An 18579-nucleotide genomic window follows, 5' to 3' on the forward strand; every position below is an offset into this window, starting at 1 on the left:
GGCTCCCTTTGATGCCCAGAGGTTCCCTTTGGGTGCCAGAGGCTCCCTCTCATTCCCAGCTGGAGCAGACCCTGTTGCTGCACCATTGCTGAGTTTTCCTGGAGGGAGCCCAGTGTGGAGCAGCTCAGTTCCTGCTGCCACAGCTCCTGTTGCCATCTCTGGAGTTCTGTGCTGCCTGCCTGCCTGTAGAACTTCTGTTTGACCCTTCAAACACGTTTCCAGCCCACTGGAGACACGCTTTGATTTGAAGCAGTGCTTATTCACAAAGAAAATCCTGGGAGCAAACACAGGGAAAAGGCTTTTAGATCAGTGCTGGTCCCTTGGGGAGCTCAGACTTTTTGCACTGACAGTGGTACCAATACTGTGATTTTTATTAAGAAAAACCTAATGGCTCTTTCCTTCCTTCCCTCCAAATACCTGAATATTTGAATAACAAGGAAAAGTGCAACTTGGAATCATCACATAGAACCAAGATTAAAAAAAGCAAAGTTTGAAGAAGTGGGGTTATTTTAGAGTATAATTGCAGATTTTTAAGAAGGGTTTCAAGATGTTCCTGTAAGTTCTGTTCACCTTGAAATACCTTTTGTTCAGTTACTGTATAAATGTGGGGGAAACAGGACACCTCGTAGTTTTACAGGTGCACAAGGACACAATGCAATTGCAATGATAATTATTTTTAAATAGTTAAGAGTTGTTAAACTACACAGTAAAGTCAGAGCTATTTTAATATAGCTGTCAGGTGCTTCTTAGGTCATTATCCTTTTTGTCCTGTACTGCTCTGGAGCATCCTTGGATATTTTTAGGTGTTTTGTTGCTTCTTCAAGCTCTTTTGATTATTTCTGTGATACTCTTTTTTTCAGCTGACAAGGTGGATCCATTCATGACTTGAATGAATGCTAAAATATTTAAGGACTATTTTATGTAAAGAAATTAGCAGAACAAGAGCTAAAATAAGCCAGTAATTTTCTGTTAGACCTGCTCTCTTCTCAGCAATTTTCTACTCCACAACTCCCTGCCAGGAGGTGATGGATCCTGCAGTAAAAGCACATCCCCAGCAACCTGAAGTTAGCACCCCAAGTTTGATCCAATGGTGCAAATTACAATCAACTTGCCTTAGGGTGAAATACATTCAACAAATCTCTGGGTTTGCTTCATGACCTGGGAGCCCCCTAATGTGATTTTTGGCACAGTAGAAAGTAAAGCAGCAAATGGAAAAGGGTAAAGCTTCTCCTTTGTGGGCACACACAGGAGGGTTTGGCTTTGGAGTGCAGCATAATGGAAGGAGAAAACAGCTCCCCCCATCCCCAGACTTCCAGAATACTTCAAAAACTGCTTCAAAAGGGAATGCTGGCATGGATGGATGGTAGAGCTAAACACTGAGCTCCCAAGTTTTTATGGATCATAGCTTACAGGTGTCTTTAAATTGCAGAAAGGAAGAAAAGGGAAAAGCTATCCCAGTACACATCCCTCCTGCATGGGAAGATGACAGATTCCTCCTAACAAGATTTTCTGCTCTCTTGGAGGAAGACCATTTGTTAATAAACCATTTGAGAATCCATTTTTAAGGGATTTAATAAAATATACACAGGCTGCCTTCCAGTGCAGGAACTATTATTCCCTTGGGTAGGAGGAGTGACTGACTGGGGGCATTAATGGTTCCTTCCTGTGATTCCTGGCATTAGATCTTGCTCCCATTTGCACTTTTCCAGCCCAAAGTGAAATAATTTTTTATGAGAAACCCGCACTTGGTTCCTGGCTCTTTGTGTGTGTTCTATATTTTATTTATTTGTATTCAGTCAGCTTCATAATTCTTGTTGTTTTAGTGTCTGTCCATGCCATGGGTCCTGTGTTTTTGTGGATACAAGGGAAGTTTCCATATCTAGCAAACTCCATTAATGGAAGAGGTAATAGCTGTTGTGTGAATTAAATGAATTTCTCTATTCTTGCCAAAGATTTCATAAATAATTTCCATATTTCCATCAAAATCACAGATTTTCTCTTGTGATGGTTGCTGTCAATGAAACAAGAACCCTGAAGCTTGGTCCAAGAGAGACTTGCCTGGAGGGGCTTGGGAGCCCACAAAAAGAAAAGATGTTTTCTTAAGAATTTGGATAAAGGTTTTCTCCTACCATCTTTGCAGTTGTGAATATAAATCTTGCTTCTTTCAAATACAAGAGAAATACAGTGGAATTGAGGGATTAAGAAATTTTTGTGAGGAATCTTGCCCTTCTGGCAAGAACATTTCCTGGGGGTGTGTTAGTGAGAAATACCACTGGGTCGAATGAGAGGAGAGGAGAAAATCAGGGGTGAGTGACCCTTAGAAGTCAAAACCTGGCTGGTTTTATCTATGTGAGTGTGAAATTCAGCTCTACCCAAGTATCTGCTGTGTTCTCTCCCTGGGCTCCCCTTGGCAGTGCCAGGGGCCAGCTGAGCAGGGATTGCTGAGTGGGGCCCAGGCAGCCCCCAGTTCCACAGGAGGAGGAATGAAATCTGGGAAGTTAATGATGTTACAGTCCCTGGCAGATCCCAAATGGATGTACTTAGAGCTGTAATGTGTTTGATTCTTTGCTTTCCCAGAATTATCTCCACATCACATCCAAGAACTGAGGCCACAGTGGCAGGCTGGGAAGGCAAGATGGACACTCATTGCTCAGTCACAGAATTACAACCTTTATAGAAAAAGAGATTACAGACGGGATGCTGCCAGGAAATGACAGAGCTGGGAGGGAAGGGGACAGACAGGAGGACAGACACATTTAGCAGAGATGATTTATTCTGCAGCTACAGCTGGGGGGAAACTGTTCTTAGTACTCATCACTTACTCTCTCTGTGCTTACTTGCTAATGGTGTCACATCAGGAGTAAAGCAAGAGTAATTCCCTGAGCAGAGGCTGGGAGAAAACAGGGAAAATGCAAAATAACAGCATTTGTCCCCTCTTGTAAGGAGCCCATCCAAATTCTTCATGTCAGAGAATGAGTTCAGATCTTTAATGCTGAGGACATGAAAAATGCAAAGGGCCCTGTAACCAGTTTCTTATAAATTTTCAAATGTGACAACAATTAGTTGTCATTAGTTCTGCTTCAGAGTAGCACTTAAACTGTGGATTTGGACATGGGACAAATTATTTTTGTAACAATCACCCATTCAGGATCCTGGGATCTTGGCTGGAGTGCACTGGAAACAAGTGGGCTGCAGTGAAGGGATGCTGTGGCTTTGGGAGGAATGAAGCAGGGCAAGTGCAGGTTCCAGATGGAGCAGTTTATGTAGCCTGGAGCAAAATATGGAAAAGTCTTCAGGAGGGGAGTGGAGGGAAGTGCAGACACATTAAGAACACAGCCCTTAGTGCAGAATCTGTGAGTTTAAATCTCATATATGAACCTCAGTAACTGCACAGAGTCAGTAACACACTGAAGATCACTGAGCAGCAAAAGGGTGAAATAAAGGATTTCATTCTTGCCATTGAACCAGAGCTCCTTGGTTCACTCTGGAATGTGCTGCTTTCCTTGCCCTTGTCTTGAGGGCAGCGCTGGGCAGCTCGAGGTGGGACTTTTTGGCTCCCTGACTTGATAAAATCCAATGCAGAAGTTGATGCATTTGCTGAATGACCCCCACAGCTAACTTCAGGTTCTGTGCTAATTTTAAACTTTGATTTCTATAATGCAATATTTTCACTATTTGCATTAAAAGTGGGACAAGTTTATTTGCTTGAGAGATTTGAAGATGTTCTGACTTGGAGAGAACGGTGCACAATTCAGAATTTGGTAGGTGTAACAAAGCTGATGGGCTCTTCAAGAAGCAGAGGAGATTAATAAGTTCTACATCAATATTTCCTCCCCCAACTTCTTTATATAAGTTTTTAAGTATTGTAATGTTGTGGAAATTTAACATATAAAGGCTTATTTCAAATTAATATGGAATTTGTTTCTGATCTTACTCAGTAATCAAAAAAAGTTACTTCTTAGAGGTAACTTTCATTTTTCTTTGGATGACATTCCTCTGCTCTGAGGAATACCACAAGATGCTCTTTAGTGATCACTGTAGTAGATTTAGAGAGTTTTGCTTTGACCACTCAAAAAATCTGCATTATTTCTAATTAACAAAATAAATGCCCCCTGTTTCCCAAGTGCTGCACAGCTGAGGTTCTGTGCATGGCAGGAAAACTTGCATTTACAAATACAAAAACCGAATAATATAAATTGACTAAAAGAAATGTCCTTGTGTGCTTTATTTGAGCAGTTCAAGTGGCTGACATAGATTTTTGTGTTGGTTTTCAGATGCTGGACAAGTTAAAGGATCGTTGGATGCACACTGGCTTGTGGAGAAAGTTGGAGGACGTTAAAACAGTCATTGCAGAGCCCCAGGGAGGGGCCAAGAGTGACTTTGATGAGTTGCTGAAAATCTACTATGATGCAATCAAATGTAAAGGAGAGAAAGGTACATTTTTCAGCCATTTAAAATAGTTGATGCAGACTCTTCAAGTAAAATTCAAGGTTTAACGTATAACATTTTGTTGTAGATACACATTGTTCTTGCATGATTAATTACCCCTGTATTACATAGTGTAAAATTATTTTGCTATTTGATGGTCAAAATCAGAATATTATTGGTCAAAGTGAAGTAAATCTCATGGATCTGAAAGTCTCTATTTTTATAGCCACTCATCTTTTCCAGCCAGTGTATTATACTATATTACAATAACAGCTCTTTAAAAGATTTTGGTGAAAGGTTCTGATGCTCAGCTTCTCCTTGGAATAATGTGTGTATTGCTGCCCTGTTGCAGATGGAGCTCTCCTGGTAGCTGTGTGCAGAGGGAAGGTCAGTGAGGGGCTGGATTTCTGTGATGAGAACGCCAGGGCAGTCGTGACCATCGGAATCCCCTTTCCAAACGTGAAGGACCTTCAGGTAGGACATCACTTCAGAGTTGTGCTTGGTTTTTACATCATCTTTAAAACACTCAATATGCACAAAATAAATTTTCTCTATGTTTACCTTTGAACTTCTCTCCACCCCATTTGAATTCTTTGAGTTGCCTTGCATCGTTAAGAGGTGGGGGAGCAGCTATACATACTGCTTAAATAAGGCAGGTTATTGCAGGAACCAGGTGGAAAGATGAAGATTCTTTAATTATGTTCTTGTTTTGCAATATAACTGTGTATGTCCCACTGCTTGCACCATCTCACCTTTCTAATCCCATTGCCTTCTTTACTACAATTATGTGTCCCACTTCAACACAGAGTGGAACTGCAAACCTTTTCCAAGCTTGCGCTGCTTTATTAGCTTGCAATTTTGAAGCATGAATTTATGACACAACATAAACTCTTCCTGGATACTGAGGACAGCACTATTTGGAATATTCAAACTTTGTGTAACTTTAGGCAAACACATGTAAGCGCCTTGTAAAAATAGCATTTTGAAATAGGTCCAGTTAAATAAATCTGAAAGTATTTGTGTTTTTCAGGAGGTGGTGAAAGCAGCATCCTGTTGCACTGCTGTGTAATTGCCCACCTCAACACTTCCTTCCTTTTGACTTGAGCAGTGCTTGTCTGACAGATGATGTTCCATTAGAGCAGGCACTTCAGAGCTGAAAGGAGAAGAAAGCCAATAAATATAGAATGGTATTTTTCTAGGCTTTCTGCTTACTGAAAAAAAAGGTTTATTATTGGTTAGTTTGTAATACCACTTCTTTCTAGTGGTCTGTGCCACTGCTCCCAGTCACTGTCACTGCCCTGTCCTGTGTTCCTCAGAGCTTTTGGGGCTACTCTGAGAAGCCAAGAAACAAAGTGAAAGATCACAGAATAAATAAATACCAGGAGCAGCTGGTTTCTGGTTCTCACTAATGCCAAATCAAACAAGAAAATCATAGGTTTGCACTTGAAAGGCCAAACAGACTCAGCTTTGGTTTGAGAGATGTGTTCTGAGCTTAAGTGAACAAGCAAAGGCTTCTTTGTTGTCTGCAGCATGTGCCTAATTCCAGCCTTGCTGGGAAAAACCCACATCCTACAAGGACCAGGGAGGCTGTGTTAGTGCAGTTCTTCCAATGTTTGCAGAATTCCTTGGAGCACTTACTCAGCCACAACATTTTTTGTCCTCCTAAAATATAATGCACTCTACTGTAGTGTAAAAATTCACATTTAAAGAGTACTCAGCCTCTTCTCTAGAGTTAGAAATGCTGGTTTTTAGAGGCATGTGCTGACAAGGTATTTTGGAAATCCTTTGTCTGTTGTATGGCAACAATTAATGCCAAATAATTTCCTGAAAATCAATTGGTTTGGGTTCTAAATGATACAAAATTAGATTGAAAAAGATGTGTTCTGAGTGAATTATCTTCACAGGGGATTATGGTTTGATTTTACCTTGAGTTCAACCAAATATTTCAAATAAAAGAATCACAAGTGCTGCAGCCCATTTCTGATAACTATATTTTAAAAATTAGCATTCTGTTGCATTATGTTTTTTAATTAGACTGAAGAAAACCCCTAAATTTTTCAGTAGGGCTAGAAACTGTAGCTGCCAAATTGCAAGCAGCTCAAGGTCTGAGTGTGTGTGTTTAGAGATGGGAATGCCCAAAGCTCTGCAGTGATCAATTCTGGATGAGAGAAGGGCAGGCACCAGTCTCTCAGCATGAGCTTGGCAGAGCTGCTGCCTGGCAGAGCTCCTTACAGGATGCTGGAGGAAATGGCTTTTATTTTAAATGTCTTTGTGTTGACCAGGGTTTTCTTTTGCTGAAGGCTTTAGGTTTATCAGATCCCCAAAAATTCTGGATTAATGCTCATTTTTTGAGCAAGAAGGATAAAGTGAAGGAGGGTCACTCTGAAGATAGTTTTTAGTGCCTTTGTAGAAATATAAAAGAAATTTGGAAGATAAGTAACTTTTTCAGCTCAGGAAAGGGATTGGAATTCCCAAATGAAACAGTTAAAGTTTAGAGAATAGTTACAACATTGGCTGTGGTGATGTAATTGGTTGGAGTTTCTTTGGATTTTGTAGGTGAAGCAGAAAACTGGGTGAAACCTGGAGCTTCTGGGGAGGACCTTGAGTTTTCAGCAGACATAAAATTCAACCCACAGTGACACAGGGCAGGTTGGACTGAGAAAATGGTGCTTCTGTGGCTCTCACACAGCAATAGGTGCTCAGTAGAGGTAACAGAGGAGGAAACTGATAAGATGATTAATAATGACATTCCTTTAAAAATAGGAAATGCAAGTGATTAATAATTCCCTTGGAATAGCCATGAATTATATACTTCTGGGATTGGTTTAAATCACTAAAAAGTGCTTGGCTTCTACATGAAAAAACACTTGAATGTCTGTGTTTTGGGTTAATAAACGTCCTCTTAAGCCTCAATTCCATAACCCCTTACTCCTGCACAGAGCTTTTACTTGTGTGAGTAATCCCTTTAATACTCCCAGGACTGAGCACAACCAGCAGGAATTGTGGAATTGGTCCTTGGGAGAGCAATATTTTATGTTGGCAGTTTGATGTTGGCTCATCTCCACTAATATGACTTGTCTGTGATCAACCTGCTTTCTAAATATGTTTTATGATTTGTAACCTGATTGAGCTGTAATATTAAAGAACATAAATAACGTGGCAGCAAGAGGTGGATAATCCCACATATGTGTTATCTGATGCTAACATACTGTTAATTAACTTCTCTTAGATATTTTGAAGTGTAGCATTTTGGATCCAGACATCAATCTTGGGCAAGAAACTCATTGTCAAGCATGATGAATAATATCCAATTTTAGTTTTTCCACATGTTTGTGCTAAATATATGCCACAAATCCTGGTATTAAATGGCAAACATTTGAATTCCTTGAGTAACTGTGTGCTTTTATAAGTTACAGTGTTTTCTGTGGAGGCTTCAAAGAGAATAATTTAGTTTCACTTTAACATTTTTAGGCATATTGTATCTTAGGTTCACTACTTTTCACAAAGAGAAGAGTCTAAAACACTTTGTCAGGGTTAAGGAGAAAGAAATGATTCAGGCTCAGAAGTAGGACCTGATTATAAACAAAACTGATTGAAGAAAGAGGCCAACCCCCTAATTCTGTGTTATTGCAAAGGGTTTCATATTGCTGAAGAATCAGGTTGCTAAAACAAAATAATATAAAAGAAATGTTCAAGGATTGCTCAAAGCTCTGGTGCTCTCAATGGTAGGGTTTGGCTCGAGTAAAGCAGGAAAATTTATTTCAGAGCCAAAAACGACTTCTTTGGCTGTGACCAGGATTTCCTCTGCCTGCCTCTGGGACCTGAAAGTAGAGGTAGGAAAATCTGATTTTGGAGCCAAGTGTGACTTGTTTAGTTCAAGTAATAATTTACTGTTCTTACCTTGGGGAGCTGAAAATAAAGAGCTCACTCCAAAATGTTGATAATGGGCAGCTCTGAAGTGCAGGCACTGAGCTCCCCTGCCCAGAGAGCATTTCTGCACTTCCACCCCTCCAGATGCTTTTGATCCTGCTACAGAAGAGTGAATTAATCATGGAACAGCCAGCAGAACTTGACCAAAATACAGCAGAAAATACAAAAAGTCAAACTCTTTCACATCAGCAGATGTGCAAGGCAAATAAACTCGATAAGGCTGCGAGCTCTGAGCAGGAGCATTGCTCAAGTTTGCCTTTAATGGGAATTATTTCCCGTAGCTGCCATAGGGGGAATATTTCATTTATTGTTTCCAGTATCATGACTTGTAGCACAAAGGAAATCATCACTTCAATTACAATTTTCTGGGCTTTATGTAACTTAATGATACAAAAATTTTGCAGTTCTTTGGCTGAAGTTTCTTCTTTTCCTAGTTCAGCAAACTGAGATATTTCTATCATCTCAGAATAATGATGTGTTTCAATATTGAATTTCTGGTCCTTGTGGCAGTTTTTAAGCCTATATGTTTTGTGTCCCTTGAAAGGAGAAAGAATCTTTTGCTAAGTAAGTGATTGCTGAAAAAATTCATTTCTTATTTACCATATTCTACGAAAAGCAAGATTTCTAAGTAAAGTATTGTTATTTTAACATTTAATTTAATTGAAATTATAATGCTTAACCAGAGCTGGGAAATATCCTTTGCATTGTATTAATTTCATCACTTAATTTTTTCACTTATTAATAAAGAAATAAGGGCAAAAGCAGTAGAGAAAAGGACATTTTATGGGGAGGTCATTGTTGTGTTGTACTTAGTAGAAAATTCCCTGTGAAGTTAAAAATCTTTTAGGAATAGAAGACTTTTGATTTCTTCTTTATTCTAGTCCTGTGAGGGAAAAATTCCAAAAAAATGGGGAGCAGAAAACCATTTCTGGAACTTTCACGGGTGCTGTGGTAGCACTGAGATACCCCAAAAGCCTTTTTCTTCCAAGTTTTCCACAAATAACCATGATCAGAAACAATCCAAGCCATCCATACCCTTCTTGCATCCAACAGAAATGGTGTTAATTAAGGAAACAAAATCTGAGCAGCTGAATTTGTGGGAGCAGCTGTAAGTTTGTGTGGAACACAGAGTTCCAGTGGCTGGGAATGGGAATTTGGGAGTTCAGTGAGACAGGTGAGACAGGAGGATGGAATTTTGGCATTTCTGTCCTGCTGGTGCCAGGCCAGTGTCACTATGTTAGCCCAGATCACAAAACCAGCCCTGAATATATCCCAAAGTGAAATAATCCAGCAAATCAAAACTTTTAACAGTTCACTTTTCTGACCCATAAAATTTCCAAGTGATTTTCTTGTGCTTATCTTGTCCTTAGCAAGCAGTGGTGACCTTTAGCTTTGTGCTGTGCTGTCAGAAGCTCTGAGAGTGAAGCTCTCACCGTGGGGATGAGTGACACTCGCGCTCCCCTCGGCTGTGGCACCGGAGCCCCGGCACCGCTCTTGGACCTCAAGGGAACCTCCTGGATTTCTTTCACTTCTGCTGCACTGGAAATGGATTGAATTTTCTCTTCAGAGCAGAGTTTAGTTGCGTTAGGTTTTAATCAGGTCACTTGTTGGCGGTGGCTGGAAGCCTGCGAGGCTGAGATGAGTCGATGGGCTCGGGGTGAATGTGCCACGAGCTCTGGGCATACCACAGGGTGGGCTGACAACACTGAAAGTGTTGAGTGCTTGCAACATTCCATAAGCTCCCCATCTCTCTCAGACTGGGAATACTGGGAGGGATTTGGCTATGAGATACATGGTGAGTTCAGGATGAGAGGAATTGAGCTCTGCACAAGCAGGAGGTGCTGCTTGGCTGCCCTGGAGGTGGCACTTTGGCTTATTTGCCTTTACCTTGAAGCCATATCATATTTAAGCTTTTGGGTCATAGGGAAACAAGCCAGCAGTGTTTTTCCTTCTGTGGTTTATTTGCCACTTTTATGCCATTTTTTCTATCTCAGTAACTCTCTAGTTTTGATTATATCTCCATTCACATTGTGCTGTTCAATCCCTATATCTTTCTATGTCCCCTGTGAGACAGAGCAAGTCTGAGATCTGGATTGCTTCCTTTTTTAATTCAGTGTTATCCAAGGAAGGCAATTTTGATAAGTGCACATAGAAATTTTCAGGCAGAAAAGGTCACCTGAGCAATTTCTGTGTAACAGCATCCTGATTATAATTGAGCAGTACAAATATTGATCATGTCTCATTCGCAGGAGGGGGTTGTTCCTTTTTATAAGGAAATTCAGTATTTATGTGTGAAAATAAGTGTTATATTGGTGTCTAGTCACCTTATTTAGTCATATGAATTCATTAGAATTACATTAATAAATTATTGTGATCAACAGAATCTAGTTTGGTAAAAATCAGCTAATAAGCATTTTCTTATTCCATACTATTTATGTATTAACACTGCACTTAGAATGCTTGGAACATTTGAAGACAAAATCCTGCCAGAATATCTTTTTCCTGTGGGCTAATAAATGGAAATATTGTGTTTAGACACGGCTTTGAGTGGGTCTGTGAGGGGTGAGGATGTTTGAAGCTTGTTCTATGACTCACCCAGTGCATTATTTTGCACTTTACATGTGCATTATTTGTCTTAAACCTCCCAGCCCTTGTTACTGCTTTTGAAGTGAGTGAAATGCTGCACTGCTCAATGCTGCTTCTATTTAAGAATTTTCAGATGTAAAGGAAAAGAAATGGGTTTTCATGTCTTAACTTTCCTGCGCTCACAAACTTTTATGGTTCCTTGGCATTCATCAGGAGGAAAGTAGATGGCAAGTGCGTTCCTGAAAAATCCTAATTATTGCTATTTCAGGTGGAAGAGAGACTCTAAGTGGACACATGAGATTTTTAGGACGGGAGATTTGCTTTAAAAACATTTTTATGTCTTTTTGGGGATGGAAGTGGGGAGTGACCACCTGGTACTTTTTCTGCTTGTTTGTTTTTAAGATGTGGGGAATTAGTAGATGTTAAGCATGAATGTGTCTGTAAAAGAATTTTTTTGGATGATGTGAGCAATGGTCTTTGTTTTCATTACTATTTTTCCCCTCATAAAACCAGAGAAACAAGTTAGTGGAATGGCAGAAAACATTTCAATCCATTTTCTGGTTTTTCTTTCCACAGAGGAGAGTGTTGGGGAGGGAAGGGCACGAGCTGATCCAGGTGTGGATGTGCCACCTCCACCTGTCCCTGCAGTGACACAGGCCCAGCTTTATTGGCCTTTTCCAGCTGTTTTCTCTTCCCTTAACTTACCTGAACAAATAGGAGGCAGTTGGAGATGTTTGTGAGGTCGTATCTATCAAAGAACAGGCCTGACTTGTTTAAAGATTCTAAACTGTTACTTGTATTTGTTCTTAAAAAGCAAAGTTTGCATTTGGTTCAGTGAAGTAATGCATTAAAAATACTCCTCAACACTTTGCCAATGAAGTAAAACCAAACACAGTTCATGTGTCAATGTGCTGATTTAAATTGCCCAAAGTAAACAAATGGGCTTAGCCCATTCTACCTTCGTGTCATGGTACTGGCAGTGATAAATCAGTTTAAATGTATTCTGAATGATTTTTCTTTTGAAATAATTAGTCCATAATAGATTGATATTTGTATACTTTGCTGTTAAATACTGTTTGTTCATTCTGAATAAACCTGGTTCAGCCTGGTGTGCTGCTAAAAGGCTGCAGGTTCTGTGTGTGAATTTGCAGATTATTTTGGGGGTCAAAACCAAGCTGTAGTTTTTTAGTTCCTGTTCTCAGCTCTGTGCCATGAAATAACTCCTATAATCCATGGTCAGCACAGTATAAATCAGTTTATATCCTGAATAAGTCTTGAGTTTCTTCACGTGAAGGAATATCACCACAGGTAACTAACTTTAAAATCTCATGTAACAAATGTCATTTAATGTTGTTGTCATTGGAGAAAAACCTCTGTTGCTAATTCTGTTTGAAAAATACACTTGAGTTGTAGCACAAACTGCCTCCAAATATCTTTCCAAGCCTTTTAAAAAAAAAAAAGAAATTGTTCATGGCATTTATATTTTTTTGCTGCTGTTTCCCAGTTAATATTGCAGAGTGAAAGATGTCGAACTAATTAAGCATTAAAAGCAGGAGAGGTTTGCAGGTGGAATGTGGGGAGATTTGAGTGAACGTGGCTGTGCCCGTGACCTCCCAGACAGATCAAAGCCTAATCTGGGTGACAGCTACAGGATGGCAGAGCTTGCCAGGGGCCTTGTGCAGCTCTTTGTCTGCAAATCCTGCCCCAGAGCTGGGAGGATGTTTTTAAGGATGAACAGGTAAAAGTAAAAGGCTGTCTTTTGACATTTTAACTAATCCCTTCTAGCCTGTGCTTTCCTGCACATTGTGGATATTTGCTAGCAGGAGGCACTGGCTTTTTCACATATGTAACATGTCAGCTTGAATCTGGCGTGGAATTGATGGGGGGGAACGCAGCAGTTCCACAATGAAATAGATTCTGATTGCATTAAAATGACAGGCCCTGGCCTTTTACCTGCAGCAGCCTCCCCCTGCAAACTGAACTCGCAGCAATGCGGCTTGGCATCATCTCTGCTGAGGCAGGAGCACTGCAGGGAGAAAACAGAATGGTTATTTTCTGGTAACCATCTTTTAAAATTAATAGCAGGAAGTTCTAGAGATATGTTACACATTTAGAGCAAGGGATTGGGGTTAAAAACCTCACCAAACTCATGGGGTTTTATATTAAAAAATGGGGTTTATATGATTTGAGCAATGAAATATCATTGGTGCTTTGCATACAAGCAATAAACTTGATAACACTGACATGTGTTAGAAGAATGTGGAAGTAATGTATTTTATTTAGATAATTTGACTGGTTTGCATTTTACTGCTACTTCAATGAGTTTATGCACATATTTAAAAATAATGTCATTTTTCAGCATAAGACACAGGACTAGTTGTTGTAACACTGTTTACACTGTCTGCTGGCAAAGTAAGGGACTGGTAAACCTCCATTTGTTCCAAATAATCACTGATAACAAAAACTCTCACTGATAACAAAATTCTTCGAACAGTAAATTGTTATAAAACTGACCAGGACTAGAAGACAAGTGCATAACTAACACACACAGGAGTATATTGTCAATGGTTATGTTTTAAAGGCTTCAGTGAACTTTTCCAACATCATTCCTCATTTCCAAAGGTGAGCAGTACCCTTTTCTTTCTCCAGGTAGGATTTCAGTTTGTAGAAATGCACAGATAAAGCCAAGTTCTTTTTCAAGGAATGATTTAATGTTCATAAACCATTCAGAAGAAATCAACTTCTGTTTGGAAAATAACAAAGGAAACCTCACATGCCAGTCAGTAAATTCTGAGTGACTGGAACAAATATTAAATCTGTGAAATCAAACCGAATTTACTTTCTGGCTGTAAAGATTGAATTTGTAAATTTGACAGGCAATTTAAAGGGCATAAGTACATAAAATAAAATTTCTTATCCAAATGCAACTTGAAAGTTACCTGTCAGAAGAGGTTAGAAGTCTGCTGTTTTCTCTCCTGAAGCGTGTCCTTTCACTTGTCAGTTTAGAAAGGTTAATACTGTACAAAAGAGCAACAAAAAGACTCTTTTTGGTGTAGTTTTATGCTTGTTTAAAAAAAAAGAAATTCAGTGCTCCTAACTGAATAGTAATAATAAATCCTTTCGTTATAAATAATGTTGTAATGCAAATTGTTCCAATTCAGGAATTGTGTGTGGTTGTCCATGTGGTTGGGAAGGGGAGGTAGGGCATTTCTTGGGCAGTTCATTCCAGATTTTGAAGCATCAGGGATGTTTTTTTCAGAAAGGGGAACGTGTTTTTCCCTGCCTGATGTCCCCATGCTCTCCAGTGAAACATTTCCAAACGTCAAGAGGTGATGCCAAGCTGGGAATTTTGCTTGGTGTTGCTGACTCCTGGTCCTTGGGAGAGGCCCCTCTGTCTCTAAAGCTCTTTTGCAGCTTCTGTAGAGGAAGAAAAGTTGGATTTGCTTAACTCTCACTTGGGAAAAGCAAGGTCTGGTCCCAGCTCTGAAGTGGGTTTTGTGATAAAGGGAAGGATGGAGAGCTCCAGTGGGGTATTTCCTTCTGGAAGAGCCAGTAAATCTGGGGTTTGGGGTCCTACCTGTACCTGGTTTGGGGTTTTTACACCTCTCTGAACAGTTTATCCTTCTCTTACTGGGAGAGATTTGGATGAGTGTGTGGTGCTCATGTCAATACATTTAAATTATTGGAACAGATCACAGCTAAGGGCAGTTTTAGAAGCCAGGATTGGTTAGTGTACAAAATACAGAGTTGAAACACTGAAGCACAATTTATATATTCTTTCATTTAATCAATGTTTGCTTGTTTTCCCCTTTTAGAATATCTCCTTTTCAACAACATTAATAAACCAAATATTTTCTGATTTCTTTCTTAGGTTGAATTAAAGAGGAAATACAATGACCAGCACAAAAGTACAAGAGGCCTTTTATCAGGAAGTCAGTGGTATGAAATTCAAGCTTACAGAGCTCTCAACCAAGCCCTGGGAAGGTGAGATAAACACAGCTAAAACTATATAAATTTGCAGAACTTTTTTTAGGGAGATCTTTAAGAATTTATTCCCCACTTTTAGGACAAAGGGGTAAGTAAGACCAAACCTCTCATATTGCAAATTTTGTCTCTTGATGTGCTCTGTGCTGGCAACTCTCTGCTTTTCAGCCTGTTGTGCACTTGAGCATTGTTATAATTCAGAGGTTCTGTTTTGCATTCAGAACCCACTTCAATTTAGTTGAAGTTTTATTGCTCATAGTCCATATGAGCAATAAATATATATATATATATATCCTCCATAACAGGAGGGGGGAAAAAAAGCATAAGCAGAAACAAATAGTTCTTGAGCTTTAAAGCAAATGAAGATCCTTAGGACTTTTCCAGTGTTCTAATTGTTCACACTCTCAGTGGGCTCAGAACAATTGTTTGATGCTTAGCCTACAAGTATTTTTGAAAGGGAGAAATAGCAGTGGGGTTTTTCAGACCTTTGCAAAAGGTCAATTCAATTATTGTGCTCACTGATCTCTTCCCAGATTTAGAAGAAGTGGTATAGCTTCCCTTTCCTAGATGGAAAAATTCCCTCAAATGTTATTAACAGGGTAGAATTAATTCATCCTCCTTCAACAAAATTTATCATATCAGTAAAGATTAGAGCTGCCATCCGCATCTATCATGGGTGTTGTGCATCTGTCATGGATACAGAGCCACAGAAACATTGGCTGGAAAAATGTTCTTATTTGAATTAGTCTAATGCAAATGCAATGACATAAATGAAGGCCTGGAGAGAAAATTGAGAGAAATTGTAATATTAGGAAATCTCATTGTGGATTTTTGTTGTTACATACCTGATTTCTTAAATACCTCTTTGGAATAGAAAAGCATTAATTGAAATAGGTTAAGAAAACTCAGTTGTGGAATACCAATAGAGAAATAATAACTGTGAAGCTGAACTTAAGTTTTAGTGACAATTACTTATTGTTTAATTTATCATTTGGATGGTCTAAACTTAAATGGAGAAAATAAGCTTCCATTCTAACATAAAGGTACAAATTCCTTATAAATACATGAGCCAAAGCCTTTGCTAACCTGAGATGTGGGGAAGGATTTTGATAAAACCAGAATATTCCAGTAAGCTGGCAGGAAGCTCTATAATATTTACACTGCCCAGTTAAGAGTGGAAAACCAGTGATGTGGTTTGATTGGCTGTTGAATATTTGTGTATTTTATTTTTCATTGAGCTGTTTTCATGTAAATTCAACAGCTGAAGGAAAATGAAGCTTCTGTGACATCCATAACAATTTTTGGTGCATACAGTAGAAGAGGACTTATATCATTTTCCATATTCTAACTGACCCAGAGCAATCCCTGTTTTCTAATTCCCACAGATTTTTGCTGGATGCCCTCTAATTACATAAACACTCTTTTTTTCCCCCTCACTTTTAGGTGTATAAGGCACAGGAATGACTGGGGGGCTCTAATTTTAGTTGACGACCGCTTCAGGAATAACCCAAATAAATACATAACTGGTAAGAGGTAAAAATCTTTTGGGGAAACTTCCTAATGTTGAGAAATACTGAAAACTCTGAATTACAGAAATGTGGTTGTACAAATACAGGTGAGTAGGAAGGGTCAGAATGTTCCACAACCATGGAATAGAGATTGAACTGCTGGATATTCAATATACAAGGGCTTTCTGTTTTTCAGTTTTATACTGGGTAGAAATAAATGCAGATGAAATAAACCAGATTCTATGCACAACCTTTAAAAACATAAAAATTAGAAAATAAACTGCTAAGGAATGTGTTTTTACCTTTGTTCCTGCCCTTTTTGCTGGGCAGAGCTGAGCTCACAAGCCCATGCTGGGCTTGGTCAGCAGGTGGAGCTCAGCTGCTGCAGTTGAGTCCAGCTTCTTCTCTGAGGGGCTTGTACTAAAAATACATCAAAATTATTGAAGTAAACACAGGAAATTCATACAGGAGCACAAATAATCCATATGTTCAAGACTTGGTAAAATTTCTTTCTCTGAAAAGTAAAACTTCACAGAAGAGTGAAGTTCTCTGTTGTTGTGGGTTTGGGGTTTTGGTTTTTTGGTTTTTTAAAAAATTAATATTCAAAGAATAGTGAAATGGCTTCAAAAATACTTTCTAAAATCGATGCAGTCAGTTTTTACTTGACCTCTGTGTTCCATTATCATGTAAAAAGCTGTTATGCTCAAGACATCTGATATTTAAGAATTTGAAATGTTATTTTGATAGGATGTTATAGTAAAACCTGTAGTTGTAGAACAGTTGTGATTCTTTCTGAGTTACTGTTACTTAATCTGAGACAAAGTTGTAAAAAGTTTCATTATATTCAAATTTTTATCACTCTTGTTAATACAATAAATAGCTGCACTCTGTGCAAACTGCTTTTAAATAATTCATGATAACAAGCAGAATGAACACCCAGGCATCAAAAAAATATAATGATGTTTATGCAAGGCAGCAGTTTGAACCTGAAGAGTAGTGAAAAAGAGAAAGGCTTTTCATAGAAAAAGAAGAATATTTTTAGTTTGCCTATCAGAATACTGCCATTGAATAAATCAAGTTCCCAACCCTGGAAAGGAGGAATTGTTGTTGCTTCATGAGCAAATTATTGAAATCTTTGAGACTATACATACACAGAAATATTTGCACTCTTAAGTGCTGTTTACTGATGTGAAATACCTGATAGAGATGCTGTTTTTATGCAGTAAGATATTTCTTTTCCCCCAGGATTATCCAAGTGGATCCGGCAGCGGATCCAGCACCACGGCAGTTTCGGCAGCGCTCTGGAATCCCTGCATGCCTTCGCCCTCAGGAACCAGAGGGGTGGGGATCCCTCCTCAGAGCACAGCACTGAATTCCCTGCACATTCCAGGGACCTCTCACAAGGCTCTCAACAAGAGGCCACCCTTCCTCTGTCCCCAGATGTTCCTGCTAAAAGTCAGGAGGAAAATTTGGGCTCAGTTCATTTTACTGCAACCATCAGCTCAGTTCATCCCACAGCATGGGATCAGCCAAGTGACAGCATGGCAGCAGTGAAACAAAGTATGTTCATTTCCACTGGCAATTTCAAATGGGGAGTTGCATCTTTTTTGGAAGGAACAAATGTTTTTTAAAATTACAGAAGTGCTATAGTGGAAAATGATAATTATTCACAAATGTGGAGGAGCTGTGCTCAACAGACTGAAATTAATTCTTGTTCCATCTGGTTGTGTTAAAAGAATAATCTTTGATAAGTTTATAGTACAATCAAAATGTTTTCATTGTAATTTCTTTTTCCATTGGGCACTATGAAGATAATTTAAAATATATTTGAAACACATCAAGATTAGCATTACTGCAAGTTGAGCCCTGGTTTAAGCTACATCTGTTGTTTAGACATTGCTGTGTGACACCTTCCATGTGATCTCCTCTAGTTCCAGCTTCACAAGTAAAATCCATCCCTAAATTTTAGGAAAGGTTCTGATTTCATTTCAGTCAAGAAAGAGGTGAATAAGATAAGAGCACAATAATGAAAGATTTCAAATCCAGTCATACTCTACCTTTATGTGCTTGTTAATCTATTAATTTAATTAAGACAATTCATGTGCAAAGTTAGTTATAATATCTGGGCTTTTGTTTGTAATAT

At 39.0% G+C, this 18579-nt stretch overlaps 1 protein-coding gene across 16 annotated transcripts in view; it reads left to right on the forward strand.

Annotated features, from left to right (window-relative positions):
* BRIP1 (BRCA1 interacting DNA helicase 1) overlaps positions 1–18579 on the forward strand; it is a 94062-nt gene that overhangs the window by 27250 nt on the left and 48233 nt on the right. For all 16 annotated transcript variants that reach the window (XR_015278618.1, XR_015278619.1, XR_015278617.1 and 13 more), the window contains exons 15-19: positions 4275–4434; positions 4781–4902; positions 14816–14928; positions 16372–16454; positions 17682–17996. Coding sequence is in view for 9 of the 16 variants with exons in the window: in XM_023939360.2 (XP_023795128.2) it covers positions 4275–4434; positions 4781–4902; positions 14816–14928; positions 16372–16454; positions 17682–17996 (793 nt within the window). In the remaining 7 variants the exon portion in view is untranslated. The remainder of the gene's footprint in view (positions 1–4274; positions 4435–4780; positions 4903–14815; positions 14929–16371; positions 16455–17681; positions 17997–18579) is intronic.

This window comes from Cyanistes caeruleus, chromosome 21 (assembly GCF_971803275.1).
Source record: "Cyanistes caeruleus chromosome 21, bCyaCae1.hap1.1, whole genome shotgun sequence".
In the NCBI taxonomy this organism is placed as follows: Eukaryota; Metazoa; Chordata; class Aves; order Passeriformes; family Paridae; genus Cyanistes; species Cyanistes caeruleus.